The sequence below is a fragment of the Eschscholzia californica genome, unplaced genomic scaffold (genome assembly GCF_041429995.1).
Source record: "Eschscholzia californica isolate CP2 unplaced genomic scaffold, dmEscCali1.0.p SCAF_4, whole genome shotgun sequence".
NCBI lineage: Eukaryota > Viridiplantae > Streptophyta > Magnoliopsida > Ranunculales > Papaveraceae > Eschscholzia > Eschscholzia californica.
Window position 1 is genome coordinate 6,583,068 of NW_028238461.1, and position 14,771 is coordinate 6,597,838.

The 14,771-nt window shown below is 36.7% G+C and overlaps 3 protein-coding genes across 13 annotated transcripts; 2 read left to right on the forward strand and 1 right to left on the reverse strand.

The window, feature by feature from the left end:
* Positions 1-1,508: 1,508 nt before the first annotated feature.
* Positions 1,509-3,547, reverse strand: LOC147542073 (Pentatricopeptide repeat (PPR-like) superfamily protein). Its single transcript, XM_086633103.1, has one exon. It carries the CDS (start codon positions 3,471-3,473, stop codon positions 1,809-1,811), a length of 1,665 nt encoding a protein of 554 aa, XP_086489229.1. The 5' UTR covers positions 3,474-3,547; the 3' UTR covers positions 1,509-1,808.
* Positions 3,548-5,368: 1,821 nt separating this feature from the next.
* LOC147542074 (uncharacterized) lies at positions 5,369-7,391 on the forward strand. Its single transcript, XM_086635128.1, has 4 exons — positions 5,369-5,816; positions 5,915-6,430; positions 6,828-6,858; positions 6,936-7,391. Exons 1-4 carry the CDS (start codon positions 5,756-5,758, stop codon positions 7,096-7,098), a joined length of 771 nt encoding a protein of 256 aa, XP_086491254.1. The 5' UTR covers positions 5,369-5,755; the 3' UTR covers positions 7,099-7,391.
* A 1,208-nt stretch (positions 7,392-8,599) lies between these two features.
* LOC147542075 (phytochrome E-like) lies at positions 8,600-14,580 on the forward strand. Of its 11 annotated transcripts, XR_015223654.1 has the most exons (6): positions 8,600-11,199; positions 11,397-12,072; positions 12,158-12,204; positions 12,994-13,066; positions 13,242-13,535; positions 14,020-14,580. XR_015223654.1 is itself a non-coding variant. In XM_086636210.1 (5 exons), exons 1-5 carry the CDS (start codon positions 9,210-9,212, stop codon positions 14,219-14,221), a joined length of 2,910 nt encoding a protein of 969 aa, XP_086492336.1. In that variant the 5' UTR covers positions 8,687-9,209; the 3' UTR covers positions 14,222-14,580. The 11 variants fall into 11 exon arrangements, 7 of the variants coding, with proteins under 7 accessions (XP_086492332.1, XP_086492333.1, XP_086492337.1 ...); XR_015223651.1 differs by having other exon boundaries at positions 11,397-12,204; XR_015223653.1 differs by lacking the exon at positions 12,994-13,066 and having other exon boundaries at positions 13,239-13,535.
* The last annotated feature ends 191 nt before the right edge of the window (positions 14,581-14,771 follow it).

Consider the following 14,771-nt stretch of genomic DNA (forward strand, 5'->3'; position numbering starts at 1 on the left):
AAAATATCAACTTTTCCAGAAATACCTGAGGCCAGAATAGAATTTAATTTCCAAGAAAAAAAATGAAACACATTTAAAGTCTCATCACCTCACCTCCATTTCATTTCATATCTCCCCATCTCCACTACACTTTTCTTCTCCGGTAGAAAGGTCGTCGATTAGTCATTTTCGGTCAGCGACCTTCAACCCTCAAAAATTGTTTCTTCTGCTTCTTACACTTTTTTTCTTTCTTCATATTCTTTGTCCTCCCTTCTCTTACTTGTATCTTTCTTCAAACTCTCCGGCGAAGGGGAGCCCCTTCGCCATAGAATTTAGATAGAAGAAGATAAAGAAGAAGAGAGAGAAAGGAAGATTTTTTTAAGGTTCAAAGTCGTCGTCCAGAGGTTACCAACTTGAGATCTTTTGTCGTAGTAGAAAATAGAGAAGTAGAAAGAGAGAGATGAGACGGAGCCGAGATGGGATGAAGTGGAGAAGAAGAAGATGAGATGACCTAGTCTTTAATTTTGTTGAATTTTTTGGTAAATAATTATATTTTGGCCCCCAATGGTATCTCTGGAAACAGTCGATATTTTTTTGGTCCCTGAGCCTAAAACAAACTGGTAGACACTTATGCGGGACACGTTTTTGCTGTTGGCATTCCGCTAGACTCAAGTCAATCAAACTTGACTATAAACATCTATAAACACACTTTCCTCAGACTGGACAGTCCGAGAAAGTAAGCACAGTCTGGACAATCCGAGAAAGTAAGTATACTCTCGAACTGGACAGTTCAAGACCACTTGAATTTTTTAGATCTGGGGGAACTAATTACTACTTACAAATCACTCTAAACTCACTTTAAATCAAATCTAAAACAGGTGATAATCACTCTTCAAGGATTTAATCACTTCAAAAACTTTTCAGACACTGGATCAAAAGAAAAAATCATAAAAAAGTACAATTTTTAGAACCAGATTCTAAAGAAATGAAGACTATCTTTAATCTCTTTCTTCAGTGAATGGAGAAGTCTAAAGGTTTTGATGAAGATCTTGAAAAAACAATCGAAATGAAAATGGTAGAAGAGGAAGAAAAAAATCAAGAGAGTGTTCAGGGCCCCGATGGAAGAAAGGACGGGAGCCTATAGAGAAACGAGCCAAGAGTAAAAATAAGGGGCGCCTATAGACGCAACCTATGTCTTAAAACTGAAAGATTAGGTGGTTTTTTTCCTCATTCTTTGAATATGACTCGTCTGACTCGAATGGACCCAAATAGCCATCCAAAGGAGTTACACAGAAACAAAAATCTTCAAATCAGACGATTCAGACATTGACATGTCAGATTAGACTTAGAAAAGAAACTACCTAGATGCAAATTAGTAGAACACGAAGTAGATTAGTAAAAAAATTTGCACCATTTACTTCTTGGAAGGTCTAAATGGTTTGACAATGGGCTTACAAATTAAAATCCAGGAAAGGAATTGGAGACTTTTTTTTTTTTTTGCCACTCGACCGTGAACGCTCTAATATATGTTTTTCCATATTAAAGTTGCTGTTATTTCTTCCTTTTCACAGTTACAATCATTTTCTGATTGTTTCCTCATTTTTCAACATTAGCCATTTCGACAAAAAGAAATGGTTTAATGGCCTTTTTCTGTTATATCGTTTTGTTTCTTCGTGTCCTGTTACTGTTCATTGGTTCATAGTGATATTGTCTTTGCCTTAATTTCTTTGGATTCTGTATCAATATTATCGTATTCTTTCAAGTATATAAGTTGAAGCCCAACTACGCTTTCACTAGAAACAACCAGAGCTGCATTGTCTATGTGAAATTTACCCGAAATTCCATTCACTCTCAATCAAGAAATCTATCAAATCATTCTGGATATATCCGACATCCTTCAAGATTATACCCAACTCATCTAGTACAGCATAGATCTCTGTGGCTTGAGAATGCAGTCTCCCATAAGCCACAAACTCATGAACTTCCCCATTTACTTCAACCAAACTACATCCTGGTTCCTTCCTTATTTCCCTTTCTTTCATTGAAATCCTAGCTTCTATCGCCTCCTCAAACCTTCCAGAAATGGCACAAACATTCGATAAAAGTATATAACTAGAACTTTCAGTAGAATCCAATTCGATCATTCGCTTTGCTACTCGTCTACCCATCTCAATGTTTCCATGTTTCCTACAAGCTGCAAGTAAAGATCCCCATATAATCACATCTGGATTAACTGTCATTTTTGTTATTCGATTTTCAGCCTCTTCGAGAAACCCGCCTCGACCCAAGACATCAACTAGACAACCATAGTGTTTGATCGTTGGTTCGATCTTGTATGTCTTCGTCATTAGCGAGAAATACTCTCGGGCTTCTTTAACCATGCCTGAATGATTACAAGCAGTTAGAACACCGAGAAAACTAATATCATTCGGTTTTATATTCGATGATTGAAGACGTGAAAATAATTGAATAGCCTCTTTTCCACACCCATTGATTGCTAAACCATTGATCATAGAATTCCAACACGACAATCCCTTTCTCGACTTAGTTTCGAAAACTTCAAGAGCCTTATCAATGTTCCCACACTTGCAATACATGTCTATGACTGCAGTTAAAACAATAGTACTAAGTTCAAATCTGTTTTTCTTAATATAAGCATGAATCCATTCTCCTTGTTTAAGAGCTCCAATTCGGGCACAAGCGTTCAATAAGCTCACCAATGTGAACTCACTAGGCTTAATTCTCTCGTTTTGCATTTGTCGAAAGAGTTCAAATGCTTCTTTTGATTTCCCATTTCTAACATAACCACTAATCATAGAATTCCATGATATTGTACTCCTCGACGACATCTTATCGAACAATCTTCTTGCTTCATCAATTTTTCCATTTTTAGCAAGACCCATAATCATAGAGTTCCAAGTAACTATGTCAAAATCTTCATTCTCGTCAAACAATCGACTAGCTTCCACCAAATAACCACAATTTGAGTACATGAAGATCATTGTATTTCGAATAAAGGGATCAAAATCAAGCCCAAGTTTTATAACTCTTCCATGGAGCTGAAAGCCAGATTCAGCTAACCCAAGTTGAGAATAAGCTTTAAAAAGTGAAGGGTAAGTGAGTTCTTGTGGTTGGATGGGTGAAAACTGCAACATTTGAATGAATAGATGTATAGAATTCTGAGGAGATGAGCTCTGAGAGAAGCCTCTGATAATGGTGTTCCATGAGAAGAGGTTTGGTTCTCTGATTTTCGAGAAGAGTAAGTAGGCATAGTTGATGTCTCCGGCCGGAGAAGTAGCACAGAACGATAATATTCGGCTAGCAGCAATGGTGTCTTTGGCTAGGCCAGTTTTAATGAGTTGAGCATGGAGTTTATGAAGGTCTTTCATGGTGGTGCAGTTATATTCAAGCATTGTGAGACATGGGTGGTCTAAGATAAACTTGGAAATGGAGTTAGATGAAGAAGATGGAAGTGTGCTGCAACTTAGGTGCATCCCCCTCTCCCTCTCTCTCTCTCTCTCTAGCTCTTCCTTGTTGATAGGAATTAGAGGTGGGTAGAGGAGTGAAAGAGATGAGGATTCAGGTTTATCTGTTTTAACTAAGATTTGAAATACCAAAATGCTGGATTGACAGTCTAGGCTTCTCCCCATAGACAGTCCTATGTGAAAATTTTGCAGGTCAATGATGACATGGCAGGCGAAATCTTTTGGTGAATTGAGATCCTGCCGTTATTTCATCAAGAGAAAGAAAGTGTCGTGATTTCAACCGTCTGATTGAAATTCACGTCAACTTCTTCAGTTGTCTTAAGAAATGCACGAGTAAAAAAAGGAGATCCAAGAATAAAAAAGAGGGGTGTCAGTAGACACACTCAAATGTTTAACCAATGTCATTGATATATACTATATAACTAACACATCAAGATTAATCTTGATTTCCTAATTCAACTATTTGAGATGTGAAGTACCTATCGTTTTTCTATAGATTTTAAAATACCTAAATTCACAATGTACAAATATAACGGATAATGGTGTCTATCAGTCTATCGATGTGATATTAAAAGATTCTTTTTGAAATCAAATAGAGGATTCTAGTCTATCTAAGTGTAAGTATAATTCAATGTGGTAGACCCATCACCCATATAATGTGAGATAAGTAAATGAAAATCATGATGAAATCTTTTTTTCTGTTGAAATGATGAATTTTTTATTTATTTTAAATAAACGGAAAGCTTCTTTTTGGTACATATTCTTTTTAATATTTTATGGTTTAATAGGTGTGTAGGAGAAATGATTACTAAACCATTAACCTAATATTATAGTATCAAAGTAATATGCCTTCAAAGTCTATCAAACCCTCCAATCTAAAAATAATACTTATTAGAAGAGAAAAACAACATAGATTCAAACCCTATTCCTCTTATTTTTTCATATATGATTGGGCCGTCGTGATATTCAAAATTGGAAGTCATCTTTAAAGAGCCAATATGTTTGCAAGATTAGATTACTTTAACATCCTAAATCTATTTAATATCTTATACCAAAATTCATGTCTGGAAATGGAGACCGACTACAACCAGAAAGTTAATGTGACCGGCTCTTGTTGGTTCGGGCACGTGTAGAGTAAAATGTTCGGACCAATTGGAGCTGAGCACATCAGCTTCCGGGCTCCAGTCGACTCCCATTTTCGAACCAAATACAGCATATCTCTATCTTATACGATGGTAAAATCTTTGACTTCCATTTACTTCACCAAATTTGCTATTATGATGAAGAAGGTAGCGATTACTATCTCTAGATTATTTGGCTAGACTAGTTTCATGTTCCCCACTGACAAAAACCAACTGAAATCAATTGAATTTCTTTTAATTCTTTGTTAGTTGTGGAAGAGAACTAAACAAAACACAAACATTACCCACAACAACCCATATTGCATCTCTCAACTTTCCCACCTTTGGCATTTGATTTAGTCCCATAAAACAGTAAAAGAGAGGCAGCATAACAGAAAGTGATTTCTTGCTGACACCCCTCACCATCATTACTATCATCAAGCCACAATATATTAGACATTACTATCATCAAGCCACAATATATTAGAGAGAGAGAGAGAGAGAGAGAGAGAGAGAGAGAGAGAGAGAGAGAGAGAGAGAGAGAGAGAGAGAGAGAGAGAGAGAGAGAGAGAGAGAGAGAGAGAGAGAGAGAGAGGAGAGAGAGAGGAGATGAGAGAGAGAGAGAGAGAGAGAGAGGAGAGAGAGAGAGAGAGAGAGAGAGAGAGAGAGAGAGAGAGAGAGAGATGAGAGAGAGACGAGAGAGAGAGAGAGAGAGAGAGAGAGAGAGAGAGAGAGAGAGAGAGAGAGAGAGAGAGAGGAGAGAGAGAGAGAGAGAGAGAGAGAGAGAGAGAGAGAGAGAGACTTTAAATCCCAAAGAGAAACAAAGACTTGAAATTCCAAACAGTTCACTCTTTCCTCTTTCACCCTTTTCCCTTTTTTTCCATCTTCTCTTTGCCTCTCCACCTTCCAATACCCTCCTACTTAGTTATATGCCTCTTTTCTCAAGTTATCATTTATTCCCCTCTCTCTCTCTCTCTCATCTAATCATCTTTCTCTTGTAGCCAAGAAACATCTGATTCTTCAAACTATTACAGATAAATTAATAGAAAAGAACAAACATAATCTCTCTTTTTAACACCCATTAATGCTTATCTCTTGTTTGATACTACTATATCATCATACTTCTATCTTTCTTACAACTAACAAGAAGAAAGTAAAGTTTCTAGAGAAATGGGTACAAGGGTTGCTCTCAGTCTCATCTTCTTCCTTGGCCTTCTCCTCTGTTCATCAGGTACACAAACACACTCTTACTCCTCTTCTTTGAACTCAATTTCACTCATATCCCCTTTAATTCTTAACAACTACTTTATGTAATCAATTGAATTACAGGTTTAACTTTTGAAGAGAATTCAATGATTAGACCCATTTTCGAACAAGTACCAATAACAACAGTTTCTTTTCATCGAAAAATCTTTAACGTCGAATCGAAATCATCATCTTCAAGTGAAAAAGATGTGACAACTCCAATAACAACAGTTCCTCTTATCAATCCAATGAATCCAGGGGCAACTACAACTCCACTTATAGACCCATTTTCAAACCCAACTAGTCCAACAATGACAAGTCCAAATAATCTTAATAATAATAATCCTGTTTCACCACCTGGTGGGAGTTGGTGTATAGCAACCCAAAGTGCTTCACAAACTTCTTTACAAACAGCTCTTGATTATGCTTGTGGATATGGTGGTGCTGATTGTTCTGCTATTCAAACTAATGGAAAATGTTATAACCCTAATACGCTTCGTGATCATGCTTCTTATGCTTTCAATGACTATTACCAGAAGAACCCGAGTCCGACTAGTTGCAACTTTGGAGGAACTGCTATTATCACCAACATCGATCCAAGTAAGATATAGTATTTGGTTAAATTAGTCTAAAATTGGAGTGTTTGTTTATAATGTCTCTATCTGACTAGCATGAGTCTGACTTTTCTGAATTTGATTCTGACAGACTAGGCCTAACTTGTTTCAGTCAGGGGCACATTAGTCATTTTAGGTTATTTTACGTTAAAATCCACCGACATTCTGAAATCTAGCTCAAGTCAATTCAAATCTCGAGTCATATTTATAGGGTATCATACTGATGTTGAGAGGAGCTCTGTTGTAAACCCATATTCATCTTAGGGTATCAGACCGACGTTGTCTATCACAAGTATTAAGCTTACTTTACTTTCTTGCTCGGCTCTTCCCACACTAGAGATGGTTAGCTAAATTCGCCGTGTTTTCTTGGTTTGCTACTGCAGGTTCTGGTTCATGCCAATACCCATCAACTAGGTAAACATTTCGCCGATTACCCATTTCTTTATACCTTTGAAAATTCAAAATTTCTTATCAAAATTTCATCGTTACAGCACAAGTTCATCAGTTTTGAACACTACAAATCCAACCGGTGCAAGAATATACGGTTCAGAGCCTTCAGGACCAAGCAACTCAAAAGCTTCAATGTCACAAAGTTTGCCGATCCTCATCACTTCAACATGCCTTTTAGTCCCATATCTCTTTTTAAATTTCTAACATCGAAAAGAATACAATTATAGTCAATGAGAATGTCAATCCTCTTTGACTTGGAAACCAATAACTTTGGTTCTTTATATACAATATAATCAAGAAAGGAACAGATTCTCTTCAAAGTTTGTTCCTTTCCTCAGTTTAGACTCCATTTCTGCAATCAATATAGGAATCACTTTTGGTCGAAGATGTCAAGACATTAGTTATAGAAAAGAAGTAAGATAAAATGTAGTTTCAGTCACTCTGTATCAATATGGAATTAATTTTGAACTCTTTTGCTATAGTGACATTTTGGTACATATCTTTTTTTTTGTTGTTGTTTTTGTGTTTATTTTGATCTATCTGCCACGATTTAGTCTCCTTAACGCGTAAATGAAGTTGGGTATATGGTCGATATTGAGGTGCATGGACTAGTACCACTACTAAATTCCATATCAATCGAATTTTGAATCTATACTTGAAGATGCTCATCATTGAGAAAGAGAGCGGGGGAAGGAGTTTCCTCGGGTGGGGGGGGTGCCCAAATCGCATTGTACACTCAAAATAGACCTGAGAGGACATGACATGATCGGCCGCGAATAATTGACGTGTCCCCCCTTGCGGCCCATCACAAGGAAACAAAAACCAAAATTTGCTCCATCACATACTAAATGGGAACTGGGAACAAATGTAACGCATTTCAGTACTATCAATACCATCGTACAGAGGCGGACCCATGTGTAGACCAGACTTGGTCCCGGGGCAGGCTGAATTTTCGCCAAAGCCATTTTGTCGCCTCTGAAGAACCGGTAAAGTAGTCACTACCACTATTAATATAATATATCTCAGACTACATCGTCTATGTTCCTAATGAAAAAATGGCAAAATAAAGTAAATCAAAGTCGTACAATTCCATATCCAAAGAAAACCTCAACAAAATTACATTCATAAGAAAAAAATTAACTTGAAAAAAAAAAAAAGATTATGCCAAAGGATGCACTAAGGAGTCAAAAACAAAAATTTAATGATATACTACTAATTGGAAAATCGAATAATGATTTGGTCCATTTGAATCCCACCTAATTACTCCTATCTCTGTGTATTTGTCTATGATTTGCAACATTCATATAAACTTGATAGTTGTGAAAATGGCAAAATAGGGTCAACCAAAATCGTATGATTCCATATCAAAGAAAGCCTAAACAAAATTGTATTCACATGAAAGGAACTACTTAGTTTATTATGGACAAATGACTAGCAGATTCATTACGAAATCAAAAAGACGATAACAATTAAAACAAGAGGAACACTTGTCTATGTAATTTTTTTTTTTGATGAGATTTGTCTATGTAATTGGGTGTTTATGATATGCAAAACTCATAGAAAATTAATCATGATAGTCGTCCAACATCTTAAACTTCTTTTTGGATATTCAAACAGTATTAAACAATATCAGTATGTCTTTTAATCCAATCTAATCGACCAAAATCTTCATGTCTAAAAGTGACCCCCAAAAGTTTTCCTTCCTGAAAACCAAAACTGAAAGCCCTAGAGAACTGTGTTTAACTTATGCCATAAGTTTCCTACTTACCCATTCACAAATACTCTTTTCACTGTTCACACCTGAAATCAGACAAAATAATTGCAGCCTGAAGCTGATGATGCAAATGCAGACTGATGGAGTTCCTCCATCCAAGAAAGTAAAAGAGTAGAGAGGAAAGACCCATGTGATGATATCACACACATATTAAAATATAAACCTAGTTTTCTATATTGTCTCTCTTCTTCTTTTCTCTTATTGGATATAAACAAGGTGAATGGATAATTTTCATTTCTTTATTTCAGTTTCCAGATTCTCATTCAAACATACCCATTTCAGTATGGACAATTTCTTACCCAACTCCATTCTGTCTTTGCATGGATTCTCTCTCTCTCTCTCTCTCTCTCTCTCTCTCTCTCTCTCTATATATATATATATATATATAAAAAAAAAAAGCTTAAGAAGTCGGTTTAGAGTTATGAGAGAGAGAGAGAGCATGATGATTGGTAGAGAACCCACAAAAAGGAAGTGTTTTTAAACAAACCCAAATGAATTTTTTAGAAGAAACGCACTCCCTTAAACCCTAAAGAGGAAAAGAATGAGAAATAACAGAGTTACAGAAAACAACTCCCCTTCAACATCAGCATCTTCATCAAGCAACAAGAAAGAAGCAATTGATCAGTACAATGAAGATGTTAATCTTCTAGCTGATTTTGAAAGAACTGGAATTTCAGGTAAAAAATTTAACTACACAGAATCAGTTCAATCTGCTAAAACCCCAGTTCCTGAACAACAAATTGCTGCTTATCTTTCTAAAATACAAAGGGGTTGTTTAATCCAATCTTTTGGTTGTTTAATAGCAATTGAAGAACCCTCTTTTAGAATCATAGCTTATAGTGAAAACACAGTTGAACTTTTGGGTATTGACAATCACTACTTTAATAATCAAAACAATAGTCTTCTAGGTATAGATGCTAGAACTCTTTTTACTCATTCATCTGGTGAATCTCTCACTGAAGCCACTGGGTCTAAAGATATTTCATTGTTTAATCCTGTTTTGGTTCATTCAATTGGTACCCAAACCCCATTTTATGCTATACTTCATAGAATTGATGTAGGTACCATTATTGATTTTGAACCGGTTCAAACGGGAAACCCGCCATTTTCTGTTGCTGGTGCTATGGGTTCTCAGAAATTCGCCGTTCAAGCGATTACTAGGTTGCAATCTGTCCCCGGTGGAGATATTAGCGTTCTCTGTGATACCCTTGTTGAGGATATACAACAGCTAACTGGATATGACAGAGTGATGGTTTATAAATTCCACGAGGACGAACATGGTGAGGTTGTCTCGGAGATTAGAAGGTCTGATCTGGAGCCATATTTAGGGTTGCATTATCCGGCAACGGATATCCCTCAAGCTTCTCGATTTTTATTCAAACAGAATCGTGTTAGAATGATATATAAATGTTATTCTGATCCTGTTTCAATTATTCAAAGTGAAGAATTGATGCAACCATTGTTATTAGTCAATTCGACTCTTAGGTCGCCCCATGCTTGTCATACACAGTATATGGCCAATATGGGTTCAGTTGGTTCATTAGTTATGGCTATTCTTGTTAATGAGAACGAATCAACTAAGCTTTGGGGTTTAGTTGCTTGCCATCATTGTTCGTCTCGTTATGTTCCTTATCCTCTTCGATATGCTTGTGAGTTCCTCCTTCAAGCGTTTTCTCTTCAATTGAATATGGAACTTAAATTACTAGCACAATTGGAGGAGAAGAAAATTCTTAAGACCCAAACTTTGTTATGTGATATGCTCCTTAGGGACGTCCCGTATGGGATAGTCACTCAGTCCCCAAATATTATGGACCTTGTACAATGTGACGGAGCTGCCTTATATTATGGTGGAACCTTTCGATTATTGGGTGTTACCCCAAATGAATTACAAATAAAGGATATTGCAGAGTGGTTGCTTACATACGATAGTGAATCGACCGGGTTAACTACGGATAGTTTAATTGATGCTGGTTACCCCGGTGCAACTTTGCTCCGAGACGTGGTATGCGGTATGGCTACTGTTAGGATTTCATCGAATGATTTCTTGTTTTGGTTTCGATCTCACACTGCAAAAGAAGTTAGATGGGGAGGAGCAAAGCATAGCCCCTCGGACGAAGATGATGATGGAACGATGCACCCTAGGTCATCGTTTAAGGCTTTTCTTGAGGTTGTAAAGGATAAGAGTTTGCCTTGGGATGTTATAGAAATGAATGCTATTCACTCACTACAGCTAATCTTGCGAGATCAAAGTGGTGCTGATATGATTGTCAATCGCCAATTGGATGATTCGACTATGCAAGGAATGGATGAACTCAAATCGGTGGCATGTATGCTTGCCAAACTCATTGAGACGGCAACAGTTCCTGTTTTTGCTGTTGATTCAGATGGGATTGTCAATGGTTGGAATTCTAAAATTTCTGAATTGACTGGAGTATCAGCTAGTGATGCTACGGGAAAATCACTTCTTGATGAGCTCGTCCACGAGGAATCCCTTGAAAATGTCGAGTATCATCTCTCTCGAGCTCTTCGAGGTATCCCCTTCCCTCTAAGAACTATAAGAAGGTAATGTGCTTGTCGGTTTTCAGTGATGACTCTTAATCCTTTCCTGGTTAGTTCCCAGGCTACCCTTGGTCTATATGGGGCTATTCTCAAAGGCCTCAACTACTTTCACAATTCAAATAAATTATTATTATATCTTTTTTCATTTTAAAACGTTTATTTTCCACAGGCAATGAGGATAAAAATGTGAAGTTAAAACTAAAGAAGTTTGGGTTAGAAAAACGAAATGAAGTCGTGTATGTTGTTGCAAACACTTGCACAAGTAAGGATGGCGCTGGAAATATAATTGGCGTGTGCTTTGTCGGTCAAGATATCACTAAAGAAAAAGAAATCATGGATAAATTCATCCATTTGCAAGGGGATTACAAGTCCATCATTCGAAGTCTTGATCCATTAATCCCACCAATATTAGCTTCAGATGAGGATTCATGTTGTTGTGAGTGGAATCCCGCAATGGAAAAGCTAACAGGCTGGACGAAAGAGGAAGTTCTTGGAAAACTTCTTCCTGGAGAAATCTTCGGGTACTTATGTCTTTTGAAAGATCAAAAGGCGGTAACTGAAGTTATGTTTCTATTTTATCAGGCAACTACAAGTCAAGATTCGCTCAAGTTCCCATTTGCTTTCTTCGATAGGAAAGGGAAATACATGGAGTTTATCTTAACAACAAATAAGAGGACCAATATAGATGGAAATGTAGTTGGGTGTTTTTGTTTCCTGCAAAAGGTAATGCCAGATCTTCAGCAGACATTAGAAGTACAGAACCAACAAGAAAGGAAGTGTTTGGCGAGACTTAAGGAATTGGCTTATATTCAAGAAGAAGTGAAAGCTCCTTTAAATGGAGTAAGGTTTGCCCACAAACTCATGGAGTCTACTTCATTATCGAATGGAATGGAAAAGCTTTTAACTATCTCTGATGCTTGCGAAAGGCAGATGATGAAGGTCATCAAGGATAGCGGTTTAGAAAGTACCGAAGATGGGTAAGAAACTGAAACATTTTCCGTGATTAACAATTCCTTTATATTTAAACATTTTAAGAAGCTCGATGCACATTTCTGGTTCCTCTTCTGTTATCGCCTCTATAACTCTATCTTATTTGGTAGGTGATATGGATCCAGATCGGTTATTGGTATTCGATACTCTTACGAGGTGTCAGATAGGGCAAACTTGAAAACTCAAAAACAAGGATTAGTTCACATTTATTTTTCTTATTAAGCTGTTACACCTAGCACTTTTTTTTGTTACTTTTGGGCCGCTTTTTGTTAAATCATAGGCAAATGATACTAAAACTGTTGTTCTACGTTATTCAAAAAACTGTTGTTCTACGGTCCTACACGATTCTCTGCAAATACACCAAAGATATACATACAAAATCTCAAATTATACCCAGTGCATTGACTTGAATCCATTCCAGTAAGTGTCTACATATCCGATGAATGTATACAGATCTAACATGTCTATGACCAAGTACATCCAAGGTATACGTACAAAATCCCACATTATACTCATTGAACTCATTGAAGTGAGTCAAGTGACTGAGTATTTGATACAGGTTTTGGGATGTGTGAGAAATCTGACAAGATTTTTTGCAAATACGCCCAAGATATAAATCTCACATGATACCCATTGATGTGGCTGGGTATCCAGATGCAAATATGATCTAGAAATGTGATCAATATCTCAAAGGATCCGTAATGAACAATTATACAAATACTCGTTCAGAAGCTTGATGCACGTTTCTGATTCATCTTCGTTGATTTCTCTATCAGCTCTATATCTTATTCTGGTATGCTTTGTGAAACTTACATGGTTTCGGTACCCAACACTGGTAGATGGTGTCAGGTAGGACAAATCCGGAAACACCAAAATAAGGATAACACACATTTTTTATTTTAATTTTTGAGTTATTATATTTTTTATTCTTATTTGGGTGTTTTACTTTTCGGTCAACCTCTGTCACATCGTTTATATATATTCATTGGTATAATTTCCTTATTTGTTTTATTTGTTCTAGCAGGTCTATGAAGTTAAACATGGAACAGTTTCTACTAGGAACTGCTATAGATGCCAGTGTTAGTCAAGTAATGATTTTATTGATAGAAAAGAAATTGGAACTAAGATATGAAATATTGGAGAAAATCAGAACACTATCACTATATGGAGATCAACTTAGACTTCAGCAAATCTTGTCAGCCTTCTTACTGCATATAGTACTCCATTCACCATCTTGTGATGGCTGGGTTGAGATTGTTGTTGCTTCTTCTCCAATGATGTCTCAGAACTCAGTTTCACACGTGCAGTTACAATTCAGGTGCATTCTCGTTAAACAGTTGGCTTTTTATATTTTGTAGATTACCAAGAGTAGTATTTTACTTCTTATTAATATCTTCTTTGAACATGATCAAGCAACTTCATATTATAAGGCTTTAAGACTTCTAATTAGTGTACCGTCATAGTTTTCTAGAAAAGGTAACATCTTCATCCGAACTGTCCTCATATTTCATGAACTGAGGGAAATTGTAGAACTTTTAATTAGGTGGAAATCAATAGCCTCATTCATTAACAATTTATCGGGAGGGGAGCTCCAAGTTGCAGCTTGGTTGTGGTGGTGGTGGTATACTGGTGGTTATCTTAGAGCTAGTGTTATGTTGGTTGTGGGAGGGAGTAGGGGTCACTTCTAAGTGTAAGGGAAGGCAAAGCTTTTCACCTCCTGAGCCTATTTAAGTTGTTTTTCAAAAATAAATGATAATAGTGTCCACGTTATGTTTGATTTTGTCAACGATTATGCATTGCAGAATGACTCATCCTGGCGAAGGGCTAACTTTGGAACTCGTACAAGATATGGTTGATGGAGGAGAGCAATGGTCTTCCCCAGAAGGCCACGGACTAAGCCTAACACGAAAGCTCCTAATTATGATGAATGGTCGTATCCAATATATTACGGAGCCAGGCAAATGTTCTTTTGTCATTGATATTGAGTTTCAAACTAGTAAATAAATTAGACCTTGATAGGAGGTGTGGAATCACTAGTTGGTCGCCCTATAAATGGTTAAGAAGAATTAGCCTGTCGTAGTTTAGTAGTCTATAAAAAGTAGCCGTCTGATAGAAATCTGCAGCTCTGCTCCTTGATTTAAACGTTTGAACACTCGTATTGCTTGGATTGTTAGATTTCTTACCCACTCTTAATAGCCATTTCCAAGAACAATGACCTGTCAACACAAAGCAAGAGCAATTTTTTGCTTGATAGTTTTCGGTTAAGTTTTGTACTTGTAGATTTCTGAATGTAAAGGTAGCCTTTGTAAGCGTTTTCTTTTCATTGGAGAAGCCAATATATTGGAAGCAATATTTCACACCCATTCATTGAAGTACCAAATTTGTACAACAAGTCTATATTCTAAGTAGGCAACCAAATCTTTCAAAAAAAAAAAAGTAGGCAACCAAATGTTCAAGTTATGGTGCCAGGTCTGAGGTGGTTTTCTGTTTGATCTTCTTCTTTGTGATCGAATATGAAATTTGACTGAAGTAAATCTAAAAGACAAGTTTCGAG